The sequence below is a fragment of the Taudactylus pleione genome, unplaced genomic scaffold (assembly GCF_031769625.1).
Source record: "Taudactylus pleione unplaced genomic scaffold, aTauple2 ptg000120l, whole genome shotgun sequence".
In the NCBI taxonomy this organism is placed as follows: domain Eukaryota; kingdom Metazoa; phylum Chordata; class Amphibia; order Anura; family Myobatrachidae; genus Taudactylus; species Taudactylus pleione.
Genome location: NW_028284522.1, coordinates 7,127,875 through 7,143,435, shown reverse-complemented (window position 1 = coordinate 7,143,435; position 15,561 = coordinate 7,127,875). Strand labels below are relative to the sequence as shown.

The window sequence follows — 15,561 nt, the reverse complement described above, 5'->3', positions numbered from 1 at the left end:
ATCGGTTCTTCGTACAAGGGTTGGTTACTTTCCTAAGTTAGTGTTCCATTTTCATGTAAATTAAGAAATAATTGTTCCAGCTTTTCAGGCCCCAGACCTTTTCTGTAGGTGAAGCCTCCCTGGATGTAGTTTGTGCTTTCCGTATTTATGTGGATCGTACAAACTGTTACAAAATCAGATTCTCTTTATGTATTATATGGTTTTCACAAACGAGGATGGCCAGCTAATAAGCAGACTCTGGCGAGATGGCTACGCATGACTATCTCAGGTGTACACACAGGCTGATCTTCCTGTCCCAAGCACGGTGACAGCACATTCAACTCGGTCTTGGGCATTCAGTTGTGGTGCCACTGCTGAACAATTGTGCAAGGCTGCCACGTGGTCTTCTGTCCACACTTTTCTTAGGTTTTATTCCTTTGATACTTTTGCCTCCCAAGATGATTCCTTTGGGCGACAAGTTCTTATTTCTGCTCAGGAGCATCCCCCACCCTAGGGGAACTGCTTTAGGACATCCCCATGGTATCGCTGTGGATCCCTATGGACCCCAAAGAAGAAAGATAGAGTTATGGTAGACTTACCTAGGTGACTCCTTTTCTTTGCGGTCCATAGGGTCCACAGGGCACCCACCCTGACGCACCTGGCTTCATTGGGTGATTTCTTTCCCTCATCTTCTTTAACAGTGTTTCTGGTGTGCGATTGTTCTTCCTTCTCCTCTTTCCTTCTGCTGCCTTTAGACTAACTAAACTGAAGTCCTATGGCTAGGGGTGGGGTATATATGGAGGAGGACCCAGGGCATTCTGGGAGCCAAAGCTTTTTAACTGTTTGGTGCCTGGTCTTCCAACCATAGTATCCCTGTGGACCCTATGGACCTCAAAGAAAAGGAGTTATCTAGGGAAGTCTACCATAACTCTATATATTAAATAACATCAGGATGTGGTATTTGACAATCAAGTGACAACCAAATAGGAAACATAACTTGTAAAAAAATCTTAGAGACCATAGCAGTTTATCATTGGGACAGACATGAGTGGTGAATACAGTACACAGGAGAGAATATAAAGGAAAATCCAAAAGAAAAGAAGCAAAACATTTAATAAAACCAAGAGGACCATCACCCCGGTGATGTAAGGGCAATAGGGAGTCTCCATCCAAAAAACAAAGGGCATATCTGGTATCGGATTCAAAGATAATGAAGAGGCAAAGGCAGAGTATCTCTTTAACTTCCCCAGACCCCGATAAAGGATTCAACCATTTTCTCTTTTTGGAATAAAGTATCAATCCACTCCAAACTGAATAAATAAAATAACTTTCTCTTAAATAGGCATAAGGCAGGGGACATGTTTGGAGCATGGTCTTCTTGGCCAGCAACAATGTTCTACATCATCCGCTGGTCTCTGGGAAGAATACCCAACACTGCCCATTCGGGGGTTCATGGAACATAAGTTACTAAATAAGCTTTCACATATCTTTTAACTTAAGCCAAAAATTAATGACAAATGAGGTAAGACCACAGACAATTAAATATGTGGGTATTATCGGTTTGACATTTCGGACAAGTAGCTGTAGGAGATAGGCCTATAAGACGTCTACGATTAGGTGATAAGTAGGGTTGGTGAGCGACATTAAGGAACAGTTCAGAATAAGAACTCTCAAAATTCTACAAATATTCCGAAATGCTCTAATAATGTCAGATACAGTATAGGAAGGACAACCAATGGACCATCCCAGTGCTAGCCACTGATAAACAAATAATCTCCTGCCAAGATTTCTTTATGAGGAAGGGGCTGGGTAAAGAGGCAGGCCAGGGGGCTACGCTAGTCGGTCTCAGAGAACGTCAGAATAACCAATCTAATATAATGTTGGGTCTGTAAATATGCAAGGGTATATGCCTGTATGATTGGAAGTTTCTGAGATGCCTCTGAATAGGAACGGGGCTTGCACCTCTGGACATTTAACAGGGTAGCTAACTAAGATGGAGGAATTTATGGGTATCAGGATTCAAATGATGCTGGAGAACATGCAACAATTTCCTTGTTCACGAAAGAAGTGGGTTATCTCGCAATTCTGTGGTAACTTTCTGGTCATCTAAATGGAGAAAACTAATCCGATCCATACCAGGAAGAAATGCGTATTGCACAACAGTAGCAGCGTAAATTTCCATAGTACCTAACCAGTCCCTAAGATTTTGCAGAATTACTGCATTACTATATGTAAGTATATTGGGGAAGTTAATACCTCCATTGACTCCAAGCTTCCTCATACTAATCCTAGGGTGCCCATCCTTCCACAAAAAGTTGCGGAAGATGGAGGTAATGAGCATAACATCTCTTTGAGTTAAGAGAATTGGGAGTGACTGCAACATATCAAGTAACTCAGGAAAAGATATACATTTTAATGAGATTCGCTCATATAAGATACTCCAGCCCCTAAATTCACCAGAGAGAAGCACAACAGTTGGAGTAACATTCAATCAATAAATATCCGCAATATTCTTTAGCAGTTGAATACAAAGATAGGTAAGGCTAACTGGTCTCACTGGATGGGGAGAAGCTCACCCCATAGGGGTCAGAGTCGCTGTACATCAAGTAACATTTCTACAGATTTACTAGGGTTAATATAAAATCCAGCGATCTGGCCAAATAGATCGAACAAATGTAAGACCTGAGTTAAAGAATCCTGAAGGTCATAAATATAATGAAGGAGATCGTTGGCAAACGCAGTCACCTTAATTTCATGACAACCAATCGAGATACTTTTGGAGTAAGCAAAGGAGGGGATCTATAGCCAAACTGAATAAGAGTTGAGAAAGGGGCACCCCTGGTGGGTCCCATAGCCCAAGAATAGTCTTTTGCCCTAGAAACCATTAATAAGGAGAGAAGTAGAGGGAGATGAATAAAAGTACTTAATCAACTGTATAAAGTCTTGGTCAGACTCCCATGTTCAAGCACTGCATATAGGTGGGAACAAGACATAATCAAAAGCTTTATGTGTATCCAAGCTCAGGAGCATAGCTTCAGTCTGGGGTTTGTGCGAGAATTCCACCATGCGGGGCATAAATGTACGAATATTACAATCTGAGTGACAACCAGAAACAAAGCCCAGCTGATGAGCAACTAAGGCAAAATGTGTTGAAGTCTGGTGGCCATAATCTTTCACAAAATTTTAAAGCTAAGGTTGAGCAAGGTAAGGTGGGGGGGTCTTTGTTATGTTTGCGGCATCTATTAGAATGGTATTATAGAGTTCCAGAAGACTGAAAAGTAAATCCTGTTGGAGGAGCTTGTAGCATTCCCAAAAGAATCCATCAGGACCAGGGGATTTATTTGGGAGAAGATGTAAAATAGTAAAATTAAATTCTTCTTCAGCAATTTCTCCCTCTAGAAATGTTCTTTGAGAGGGTGTCATGTGGGAAGATTACCTTCACGAAGAAGCTGAGACTGAAGGGTGGAGTCCACAGGAGAATTAGTATAAAGATTTTTAAAGTAGGTATAGAAAAGATCATGAATATCCTTGGAGAAGGTCATTCGTGAAGAACTGTTAGAATGTCTGATGACAACCACATGATAGACTGGTATGCCATGGTTTCTCCATGTGTGCTAAAAGGGACTTATTACCTCATGTATAATATTAGTGTCCGCTGAAAAGCCAGATTTTTACGAGCTTGGGTCAAGACGAAACTCTGAAGCAATTGTAAATAAATAAATTAACATTTGTACAGTCTCCGTTAAGTAAGCAATTAGACTCCTACGCTTGCTCCAACTCCCTCTGTTAGAAACATAACTGATAATGTGACCACCCATCACCACCTCAGACGTCTTTCAAAAAAGAAAAAGGTTGTACCTCCTATTTCTCCTTAGTATTTCAATTTTACTTCTGGTTCCAGTGATGCTAGTTTTGGCCAAAAGGTTTTACGTGCGGCTTTGCGAGACCGTGTCCTGCCTTGTTAGGCTTGGTTTGTGAAGCCTCGCTGTCATTGCCAGTGTCCCGCAGATGGATTATGAGGAAAGGGTATTTTATGGTGAGTACCCAAAATCCACTTTTATGTTTTATATGGCTTACCCAACTGTGAGCCTTGTGACTGCTTATGGGTCCTCACCTGGGATGCAGGGCCTCCATTTGGCTGTCAGTGCCAAGGCTTACCATTTTATCCCTGGTGTCTACCAATTCATAGTGTCCAGGACAAGCAGCAGAGGTCTTCTGAAACCTCTGCAGGTGTGCACATAAGAAATTGTGTCTTTGGTCATAGTAACCTCTGTAATCTTGTTATATCTAATTCGGAGACTTTTCCTGACTTTGCATGAGCCTCAAGTTTTTAATTTGCTATTAACATGCTATGTCCGTGTAGTTTAAGGTTTCAACGTCCACTTTTTTCACCTGTTGTCCATATTATCAAATGGAAGCTCTTGGACACTGTTTTTACTAAAGTCTTTTTTAATACATATATTTTTTTAAACGTTCCCTTATCAGGTCTAATCTCCATTAGTGGCAAAAGTAGTCTCCTTTTAAAATGATTAGACTAATGACAGACTGTTAGGGATTCTCCCTTTTTCTCTTTGGCAGATTTGGTCAAGAGGTAATTTTGTCCATCTCTACGAGCATAAGACCCCACTTCTTGGCTTGATTCTCAGTAATTTTCCTATTCTATGTGCTGGGTCAGAATTTGCATTTGCTTGGCCATGGTTTCTAGGATTCATATTTTCTGGTCACGGTTGAAACTTCTCAATATCTGTTTGAGCTTACGGTCTATTCTTTCTAAGGATAATTAGTTTTTCACGTAGGTCTGTTGCCTTTGAGGTTATGTATTATTCTTCCAGCTAATAAACAAACTCCTTCTTAGGCATGAAAATATAGGGGTGCTACTTGCTGATTGAAATAAAAGATTATGGGCCTAATGCTGAGTTTAATGCAAATCGTCCGTATATGCTCCAACACCGCTCTCCGTACACTTTGTTTTCTATTTGTCTTCATCATCAGGGCACAATGCACCAGCCTATGCTTGGTACAAATTATATGCCTGGAAACAGGCACAGTTACATACCCTCACTGAGTTTTGCCTACATGAGAATGCCCCGCTACAGCCTAGTTACGTCTCCCCTGTCTTAAGTGGCGATGTGATTAAAATGCGTTACGACACTGCATCACTTAATTAGAGCATGGGCAGTGCTAAATCATTTAAGATATGCTCTGCAAACAGGCTGTGAATCAGCTCCTTTATGCCTTGCTCTCATTCTCTTAAGGGGTTTATTTATAACCCAATGCTTCTGATCGTTTTTAAGCCCGATATTTAAAAGGGCAATACTTTGTCTAGCTGTGTCTTGCTAGTAAACACTATCAGAGGCGCTGGGTTTTACAACCCAACTCTTCGTAAATAAACCCCCAAGTGTCTAGATGAATGCCTTTTGGAGAATGACCAAGTGTCAGTCTCCTTTCAGACATCCCATACTTAGTAAACTTTCTCCCAAGAGACAGTATGGGCTTTTCACTCACCAAATTCTCCCTCTGATTAGGCTAATGACTAGGGGTGTGCACCGGCCACTTTTCGTGTTTTGTGTTTTGGTTTTGGATCTGGATCTTTCTTCGCGTTTTGGATCTGGATTGGTTTTGCCAAAACCACCCTTCCGTGTTTTGGGTTCTGGGTTTTGTGTTTTGGATCTGTATTTTTTTTTTAAAAAGCATAAAAACAGCTAAAATCACAGAATTTGTTGGTTTCTCTGCTCCTATGCTATTAACCTCAATAACCTTAATTTCCACTCATTTCCAGTCTATTCTGAACACCTCACACCTCACAATAGTGTTTTCATGTCCAAAAGGTTGCACCGAGGTAGCTGGATGACTATGCTAAGCGACACGAGTGGGCGGCACAAACACGTGACCCATCTAGGAGTGACACTGCAGTGGCAGACAGGATGGCAGTTAGAAAAACTAGGCCCCAAACTGTACATAATGCAAAGAAAAAAAAGAAGTGCAAGATGGAATTGTCCTTGGGCCCTCCCACCCACCCTTATGTTGTATAAACAGGACATGCACACTTTAACAAATCAATCATTTCAGCGCCAGGGTCTGCCACACAACTGTGGCTGAAATGATTGGTTCGTTTGGGCCCCCACAAAACAAGCTGACAATTAATGTGTCCCTGCACAAACTGGCTCTACGGAGGCAAGATGTCATCCTCATCCTCCTCATCCACCGATTCCTCACCCTCTTCAGTGTGTACATCCTCATCCTCACAAAGTATTAACTCGTCCCCACTTGAATCCACCACCACAGGTCCCTCTGTACCTTCTGGAGGCTGGTCTCCCTGGAAGAGCTGATAATTCATTTTGATGAACATAATCTTCTCCACATTCTGTGGAAGCAACCTCCTACGCCTTTCGCTGACAAGGTTCCCGGCTGCACTAAACACTCTTTCGGAGTACACACTGGAGGGGGGGCAACTCAGGTAAAATAGAGCCAGCTTGTACAGGGGCCTCCAAATTGCCTCTTTTTCCTGCCAGTACAGGTATGGACTGTCTGACATGCCTACTTGGATGCTGTCACCGATGTAATCCTCCACCATTCTGTCAATGGTGACAGTATCATATGCAGTGACAGTAGACATGTCAGAAATTGTTGCCAGGTCCTTCAGTCCGGACCAGATGTCCAAACTTGGTCCTGCCTGCCCTGCATCACCGCCAGCGGGTTGCTTAGGATACCTAAGTTTTTTCCTGGCAGCCCCAGTTGCGGGAGAAAATGAAGGAGCCGTTGACGTGTCACGTTCCGCTTCAGCTGACAGTGTGTTCACCAGCAGGTCTTTGCACCTCTGCAGGCTTGTGTCGGCCGGAAAGAGAGACACCACATAGGCTTTAAACCTAGGATCAAGCACGGTGGCCAAAATGTAGTGGTCTGATTTCAACAGATTGACCACCCTGGAATCCTGGCAAAGCGAATGAAGGGCTTCATCCACAAGTCCCACATGCCAAGCGGAATCGCTCCGTCTTAGCTCCTCCTTCACTTTCTCCAGCTGCTTCTGCAAAAGTCTGATGAGGGGAATGACCTGACTCAAGCTGGCTGTGTCTGAACTGACTTCACGTGTGGCAAGTTCGAAGCGCTGGAGAACCTTGCACAACACGGAAATCATTCTCCACTGCGCTTGAGTCAGGTGCATACCCCCTCCTTTGCCTATGTCATAGGTGGATGTATAGGCTTGTATGGCCTTTTGCTGCTCCTCCATCCTCTGAAGCATATAGAGGGTTGAGTTCCACCGCGTCACAACCTCTTGCTTTAGGTGATGGCGGGGCAGGTTCAAGAGTGTTTGCTGGCGCTCCAGTCGTCGGCACGCAGTCGCTGAATGGCGAAAGTGGCCAGAAATTTTTCGGGCCACCCAAAGCGTCTCCTGCACGCCCCTGTCGCTTTTCAGAAAATTCTGCACCACCAAGTTTATTGTGTGAGCAAAACATGGGACGTGCTGGAATTTGCCCAGATGTAATGCCCGCACAATATTGGTGGCGTTGTCAGATATCACAAATCCCCAGGAGAGTCTAAGTGGGGTAAGCCACTGGGCGATGATTTCCCTCAGTTTCTCTAAGAGGTTGTCGGCGGTGTGCCTCTTACTGAAACCGGTGATACACAGCGTAGCCTGCCTTGTAACGAGCTGGCGTTTCTGAGATGCTGCTACTGGTGACGCTGCTGCTGTTGCTGCGTAAGGTGATACATCTACCCAGTGGGCTGTCACAGTCATATAGTCCTTAGTCTGCCCTGTTCCACTTGTCCACATGTCCGTGGTTAAGTGGACATTGTGTACAACGGCATTTTTCAGGACACTGAGGACACTTTTTCTGACGTTTCTGTACAGTCTCGGTATCGCCTGCCTAGTGAAGTGGAATCTAGACGGGATTTGGAACCGGGGACACACTACCTCCATCAATTGTCTAAATCACACTGCACTAATGGCGGATACCGGACGCACGTCTAACACCAACATAGCAGTCAAGGCCTCAGTTATACGTTTTGCTTCAGGATGACTGCTGTCGTACTTCATCCTCCTCGCTAAGGACTGTTGGAGGGTCAATTGTTTAGTAAAAGTAGTGGTGTTCCTACTTCCTCTCTGGGATGATGAACGACTCCCAGCAGCAGCAACAGCAGCAGCGGCAGCAGTAGGCGTAGCAATGCAGGATCCTCCAGAGGAATCCCGGATAGGAGAGTCAGTCATGCCAGTGACATGGCCTGCAGGACTACTTCCGATCCTGACTAAGGAGGAAATTGACGAGGAGGGAGTTGACGGTGTGGTTTGCAGGCGCTTGGATACAACAGGACAACGGGATTTAGGTGTCCCTGGACTGCTTACGGTCTTAGCCAAAGTTTCTGAACTTGACAGTAACTTTTTATGAACGCGCTGCAGGTGCCGTATAAGGGAGGATGTTCCTAGGTGGTTGACGTCCCTACCCCTACTTATTTCACCTTTACATATGGTACATATGGCAAGACAGTTGTTGTCCGGATTTGGATAGAAATATTGCCAGACCAAAGAGGTGGAATGTTTGGTCTTCTGCCCAGGCATGACCGTGATGGGCTTTTTCATCCCACGGACAACAACTGTCTCCCCCGGAGCCTGATTTAAACAAACCACATCACCATCAGAATCCTCCTCGCCAACTTCCTCCTCAGCGCCAGCTACACCAGTATCCTCATCCTGTTGTACTTCAACAGTGACATCTTCAATTTGCATATCAGCAAGTGGACTGTGGGTGCTCCTTTCAGCACTTGCAGGGGGCGTGCAAATGGTGGAAAGAGCCACCTCTTCCCGTCCAGTGCTGGGAAGGTCAGGCATCGCAACCACCACCACACTTGGACTCTCCTTGGGGATTTGTGATATCTTCTTAGAAAGCACAGTTCTTCGCTGTGCTTTTGCCAGCTTAACTCTTTTGATTTTTTTAGTGGGAGGAGGGCTTCCATCGTCATGTGAAGCTGAACCACTAGTCATGAACATACTAGGGATCGACCTTAGCCGTTCCTTGCCACTCCGTGTCGTAAATGGCATATTGGCAAGTTTACGTTTCTCTTCAGCTGATTTAAATGTCTTTTTCAAGGTCATTTTCCTGAACTTTGCCATTTGGGATTGTATGTGCCCTCTACTATGACATTGGGCATCGGCCTTGGCAGACGACGTTGATGGCATGTTATCGTCTATGTCATGACTAGTGGCAGCAGCTTCAGCACTAGGAGGAAGTGGTTCTTGATCTTTCTCTATTTTATTTTTATCGGAGAAAGTTTGGTCCTCCATTTATGTTATATCGATTTGATATATACGTGCGGCTAAACACGGAAAATAATTTTTTTTTGGTTTGGACTGGAGTGTACTTTCGGGGGTTACAGCACCCTTAACGGTCAAGCCAGCCGGCCCTTTACTTATGACACAGGCGCACGCTTGGCACTACTTTGTTGATGCACGTGCGGCTACTGCGCACACAATTCACAAACACAGAAAATAATTTTTTTTTGGTTTGGACTGGAGTGTACTTTCGGGGGTTACAGCACCCTTTAACGGTCAAGAAAGCCGGCCCTTTACTTATGACACAGGCGCACGCTTGGCACTACTTTGTTGATGCACGTGCGGCTACTGCGCACACAATTCACAAACACAGAAAATAATTTTTTTTTTGGTTTGGACTGGAGTGTACTTTGGGGGTTACAGCACCCTTTAACGGTCAAGCCAGCCGGCCCTTTACTTATGACACAGGCGCACGCTTGGCACTACTTTGTTGATGCACGTGCGGCTACTGCGCACACAATTCACAAACACAGAAAATAATTTTTTTTTTGGTTTGGACTGGAGTGTACTTTGGGGGTTACAGCACCCTTTAACGGTCAAGCCAGCCGGCCCTTTACTTATGACACAGGCGCACGCTTGGCACTACTTTGTTGATGCACGTGCGGCTACTGCGCACACAATTCACAAACACAGAAAATATATTATTTTTTTAGCACTTGGGGGGAGCACCCCTGATGGACAGAGCACCCCCTGGACAACACTACAGCACTCCTTTAGGACTGGGACACTGCACAGGACTTTGGAGTGGACACAGCCCCTATGGAGAACTGACTGCACAACACAGTCCAGCCAGCCCCTATGGACTTTGAAGTAGTGGACACAGCCCCTATTAACAACAGCAGCACAGCACAACACAGCCAGCCCCTATGGACTTTGAAGTAGTGGACAACAGCTACACTACACTACACAGCCCTAACTCCCACCCTCCCTCTTCACTGTCCACAGCCGAGTGAGAAAATGGCGCCGACGCGGGTACCTTATATAGGATCCAAAACCCGCGAGACTCGGAAGGCGGGATGATGACGTTTTGCCTCGATTTCAGATCCGAGTCAGGCGGGAAAAGTCGAGCCTGACTCGGATCGGACTCGGATCGGGGGGGCTCGGGGGGGTTCGGATTTCAGAAATCCGAACCCGCTCACCCCTACTAATGACAGACTTTGTTAGGGTTTCTCCTTTTTTCTCTTTAGCAAATTTGGTCCAGCGGCCATTTTGTCCATCTCTACGGGTTTTAGACCCAACTTCTTTGCTTGATTCTTTGAGTCTCATAGGGTGCACTGGGTATACAAATGAACTACTGACAGGCGGTTTGTGCACACTATCCATTTGTTCATACACTGCTTTTTCTGTACAAGGTCCCTCAACATGTGGATTCTGCATCTTTGATATGGCATCATAGGAGAAGATATATTATATTGCAGTGTGGTTCTCTCTCACTAAGTGATCTTGTGCCTGGAAATGTTTGCAGATTGTTGCTTCTTGTGTGTGGAACCCGTTGTAAGCGGTGGTGCATTCCCACGTTATTTCCTCCTCGTTGATCTTGGGACATCCCCGGTCATCTTCGCTGACATTGGGCCGTTTCAAGAAATGGCCATTATTTTACTTACCTAAAACTTGTTTCCTTTGAGGCCTGTAGTATCAGTAATGTAAAGCCAACCTAGTTTGTGACTCTGTCTTCCTTTCTACAGCTCTATGAACTTCACATTTTGGCTTTGCTAATCTAACATAGGGGCTACTGTCTGGCAGAGCTACAAGTATGCGATCGGGACAGCCTCAGTATTGTATGGTCTTGCCGTGCTCTATAAAGCAACAGGCAACCTAGTTGTCTGGGCTGACATTAATAAGCCTGCAACAAAGAAATTAAACATTAAGCACAAAAAAAATCCCTCTAATCACTCCAAATTTGAAAGTGGTTGATGTATTTGTTTGTAAAATTACATTTTATTTTCACGATAGTAGTTACGTAATTTACAAGGTAATTTACCGACAGTCATCCCCCACTCCCCCCACAAACTTTTTTTTATTTTGTTAACCTCTTGCTGTGATATCATCACTGGTTTCTGTGGAAATAATAGGGTGCAATCTGATACATATTGGTTAAGGCCAGAAAATTTTAGTCTTGTATGCATGTATGTATGCATGTATGCATGTATGTATGCATGTATGCATGTATGCATGTATGTATGTATATGATATAGTACTCTTTTTACATTTTTAAGTCTTTGGTGTAGTTTTAAGACTATAGGAGTTTTAAGTACTCTGAAACTACAAATACGCTAGCAGATGTGCATGACCTTTTCAGTTTATCATTGTGTTTGTGGGTTTTTCCCCCATTTTTGTGTGTTTTTATGATAGGATTAGGCAGTTACAAAGTTGTAGCACTGTTTCTTCCTCTCTAGAAGACATTCACATTCGCTGAGTTAGTTTTTGCCAACCAGCATTATACCACCTAACCTGTAGAGTGAAGAATTAAACCTCTCCGTATCAATTCTACCAACTAGTATACAAATTATTCCTTACCTGCATCTGTTGACCACCATTCATACAGAACCATTGCATTTCTATCATTATTACAGGCAGAGCCTTCAATCTAACATGCAGACAGCCTGCTTCCTTCTCATTTATTATAGATGAAAGGCTTTTATAACCGTTGAACCTCTGGGATTATATTTCTTCTCTCTTCCAACAAAAATAGCAACAATACATTACTCGATTTGGAAAAAGCACACAAATACACTATAGTAGGATGTATTATTTAGTTATGTGATGTAATGCAGGTTGTCATAAGTGCTATGTAGTACTGTGGCATCTTACAATGACAATCATAATAGTAATAGATACGTGAATGTGACAGATTGCTTTTATTGCATCATATGTTGTGTAGGGTTCTAATGGGTGCACTGACTAAACAAGTTTGCAGTGCTTTGATCTATTATTACTGCATGTGCTTATATTGCACCCCTATGTTTTATCATCCTTGGGCTGAACTGTTCTGCATGTTGAATTTGATTGGCACAAATAGCGAAGCTGCAAAACTAATAGCTTAGCAATGTTTCATACGTTCAGCATCATGTTACAAATTCTGCCATGTTTAGCCTTTTGACCCCTTGCTTAGCAGTTATGTAACCTAGTTTTATTCAAAACAACACAGGATTGACGCCAGTTCATCCATGCAATATCCGTTGTCATAGAAACTGTATACTGTCCTCATTTTTCTGCATAGTGAGTCTGGCTTCATGTTTACACGCTTGGACGGCTCGATGACACAGAAAAAGCGAACAGAAGCAATTCAGTCTTTCCAGAGCAGTCATGTTGGCTCTCCAGCCATTATGCTGCTGTCACTGAAAGCTGGAGGTGTTGGCTTGAACCTGACTGCAGCATCTCGTGTGTTTTTAATGGATCCTGTAAGTAGATGATTGATTGTATATGTATATAAAGTACACACATTTTTACTGCAACTTCTTTACCTCTGTTAATGAATATGTGGACTGATCTTGTAGGTACTTTATGCATTTGTTTACAATTGGGAAGTAGTAAGACACTGTATTTGCATGTCATGGGTGTTTCTTGAGACAAGGGATTTATTGGTAGAACAAAGGGCATTTCTAAAAACGGACACTGACATTTTTAAGAAAAAACTGAACGTTTACCAGTTGATTCATGTTTTGATTTTATACTTTACACACGGAGCTGCTCTGAGCAGTACCTAATTCAATAAAACAAGTTATCACATCCATATCTACTCCTGTATATGAAAGAAGAGCTTGCTTTGTTACAGACCCCATTTGTTAAAACCTATTCAAAGGCAACCTATTGGATTCTATTTTAACTACCGTATATACTCGAGTTTAAGTCGACCCGAATATAAGCTGAGGTACCTAATTTTACCACAAAAAACTGGGAAAACTTATTGACTCGAGTATAAGCCTAGGGTGGGAAATGCAGCAGCTACTGGTAGTAATCCCCCCTCTGGTACTGTCCCCAGTAGTAATCCCCCCCTGGTAGTGCCCCCAGTAGCAACATCCCCCCTGGTAGTGCCCCCAGTATTCCCCCCCTCCCTGGTAGTGCCCCCAGTAGCAACATCCGCCCCCCTGGTAGTTCCCCCATTATTAATCCCCCCCGTCTGGTAGTGCCCCCAGTAGCGATATCCCCCCCTGGTAGTACCCCCCGGAAGTAGCCCCCCCAGTAGAAAGAAATGTAAAAAAAAAACACTTACCTGTAACCCCGCTCCTGGTCCCGACGCTGCTACAGGCTCCTCCGCCGCTTTGCATAATGGGAGAGACGTCGTCATGACGACGTCTCTCCCATTACCCACTGCGAGAGCCGGAAGATGGCTCCCGCAGTGGGAGCAGCAGTAGCCGCTGAGAGTCTGACAGACTCTCAGCGGCTGCTGATTACACCAAACACATAGCTGCCGGCTCCGGCGGCTGTGTGTTTAGCAGTGTGTAGTGCTGACCGAACTCCGTCCGGTCAGCGCTACACACGCGGTGCAGGCTGTGACACAGTCTGCACCGCGGCCCGGATGGTACGCTACTCAGCAGCGTACCATGCGGGCATGACTCTAGTATAAGCCGAGGGGGTGCTTTTTCAGCACAAAAAATTTGAAAAACTCGGCTTATACTCGAGTATATACGGTAGTTCAGTTTAGAAAAGGAAAAACAAATGTGATTATATGACGTGTATTTAGCACCCCTTTTCTTTACACCAATTTTAGTAAATGGCCACTTATACAGCAGCTGTAATATACATATATGAGTATAACTTTTTAATTTGTTAGCTACATTTTCTAGCAGGGTGTACACATAGTAGACAACATAAAGGAAATCTTTTTATAAAGTTGATCGGATTTGGGGCCACCACTTCTCGTCAGTATTGCCTGTATGCACCATGGATGTAAGACTATCATTGTGCACCATCCATTCACTCAGCTGACACCTGCTTGGTGGTGCAAAGCGCTGTCTCAGGCTTTGTTCCAGAATGTCTGAATGGGTTGTGGTGACGGAGAAGGCCATGACGTAAGGATAATTTGTGTTGCGCTCATCAAACATTGGATGGCATCAAGTATTCTCTGGAGGGAACCAGTGTCATCCCAGAAGATAACCCTTCTGTCAGGGCAGAAGTGCTGCTAAATAGGATGAATATGATCATTCAGTAGTGATTAGAATTGACCTTGCATTCTCAGGGAATGTCTGCACCCAAACAATACCAGGAAAACGCACAACTTCACATGGCAAGACCCTTCACTGTTGGGAAATAGTATTACAGTTATTTAGGTGGGCCCCAAACATTTATAATGGTCGGTAGGCTATTGCCTCTGCACAACTGAATTTGCAGCTTTACATTCCTGGATGTGATGAGCAGTTTATGCACTAGGTGGTAAAAAGTATATGGACACGAGCATCTCTTACCAAACCTATGGGCTTTTACTGTTTTACCAACTTCCAACTCTTCTGAGAAGGGTTTGCACGAGATTTTGGAGCATTGGTTCAAGAATTTTTTTTTATCTATTTAGTCACAAAAGCATTCGCAAAGTATTTCACTGATGTTGGACGAGAAAGCCTGGCTCACAGTCCAAGTCTTACCAAAGGTGGTCAGCAGCACTGAGGTCACAGCTCTGTATGGACCAGTCAACTCTTCCATGTTAAACTCTGCAAACCATTTTTTTATTTTTTTTTAATTGGCCTCACTTTGTGTCCAGGGATATATTGTCATGGTGAAACAGGAAAGGGCTTTGCAAAAACTGTTGCCACCAACTTGGAAGCACAAAATTCTCTATATTTTCAATTTTCCTTAGCTAGACTTAAGTGGCTTAGGTCAAACTATAAAACCAGCCCCAGATCACTATTTCACCTCCTACACCAAACTTTACAGTTGGCAGTACGCATTCTGGCTCAAAACATCCTCCTGAGTTTTGCTAGACCCATATTCGTACGGCAGTCTGCCAAATGGTGAAGCGTTAGACTTTGCTCCGGAGTCCACTGGGAGGTGTGTCACACCACTGTAGCCAACATTTGACAGTGCTAACTGAAGCTTGTGTGCAGTTACGACCATGTAAAACCCAATCCAGAGAGACCTTGAAACTTGGTAGTGAGTGTTGCAACAGATGACAGACTATTAATCTGTGCTTTAGCACCCCCATTCTGCAACCTTGTGTGCCCTACAGCAATGTTCCCACTTCACACTAAGCAGTTACAGTTGAGCAGTGGTTCCCCTGGTAGTCCATTTTTGTTATTTGTACCCCCAACATTTGCAAAGCAATA

The 15,561-nt window shown here is 43.9% G+C and overlaps 1 protein-coding gene across 3 annotated transcripts in view; it reads left to right on the top strand.

The window, feature by feature from the left end:
- The window catches only part of HLTF (helicase like transcription factor), a 121,945-nt gene that overhangs the window by 104,652 nt on the left and 1,732 nt on the right, over positions 1–15,561 (top strand). For all 3 annotated transcript variants that reach the window (XM_088472050.1, XM_088472049.1, XM_088472048.1), the window contains one exon: positions 12,525–12,705. In XM_088472050.1, coding sequence (XP_088328176.1) covers positions 12,525–12,705 — 181 coding nt within the window. The remainder of the gene's footprint in view (positions 1–12,524; positions 12,706–15,561) is intronic.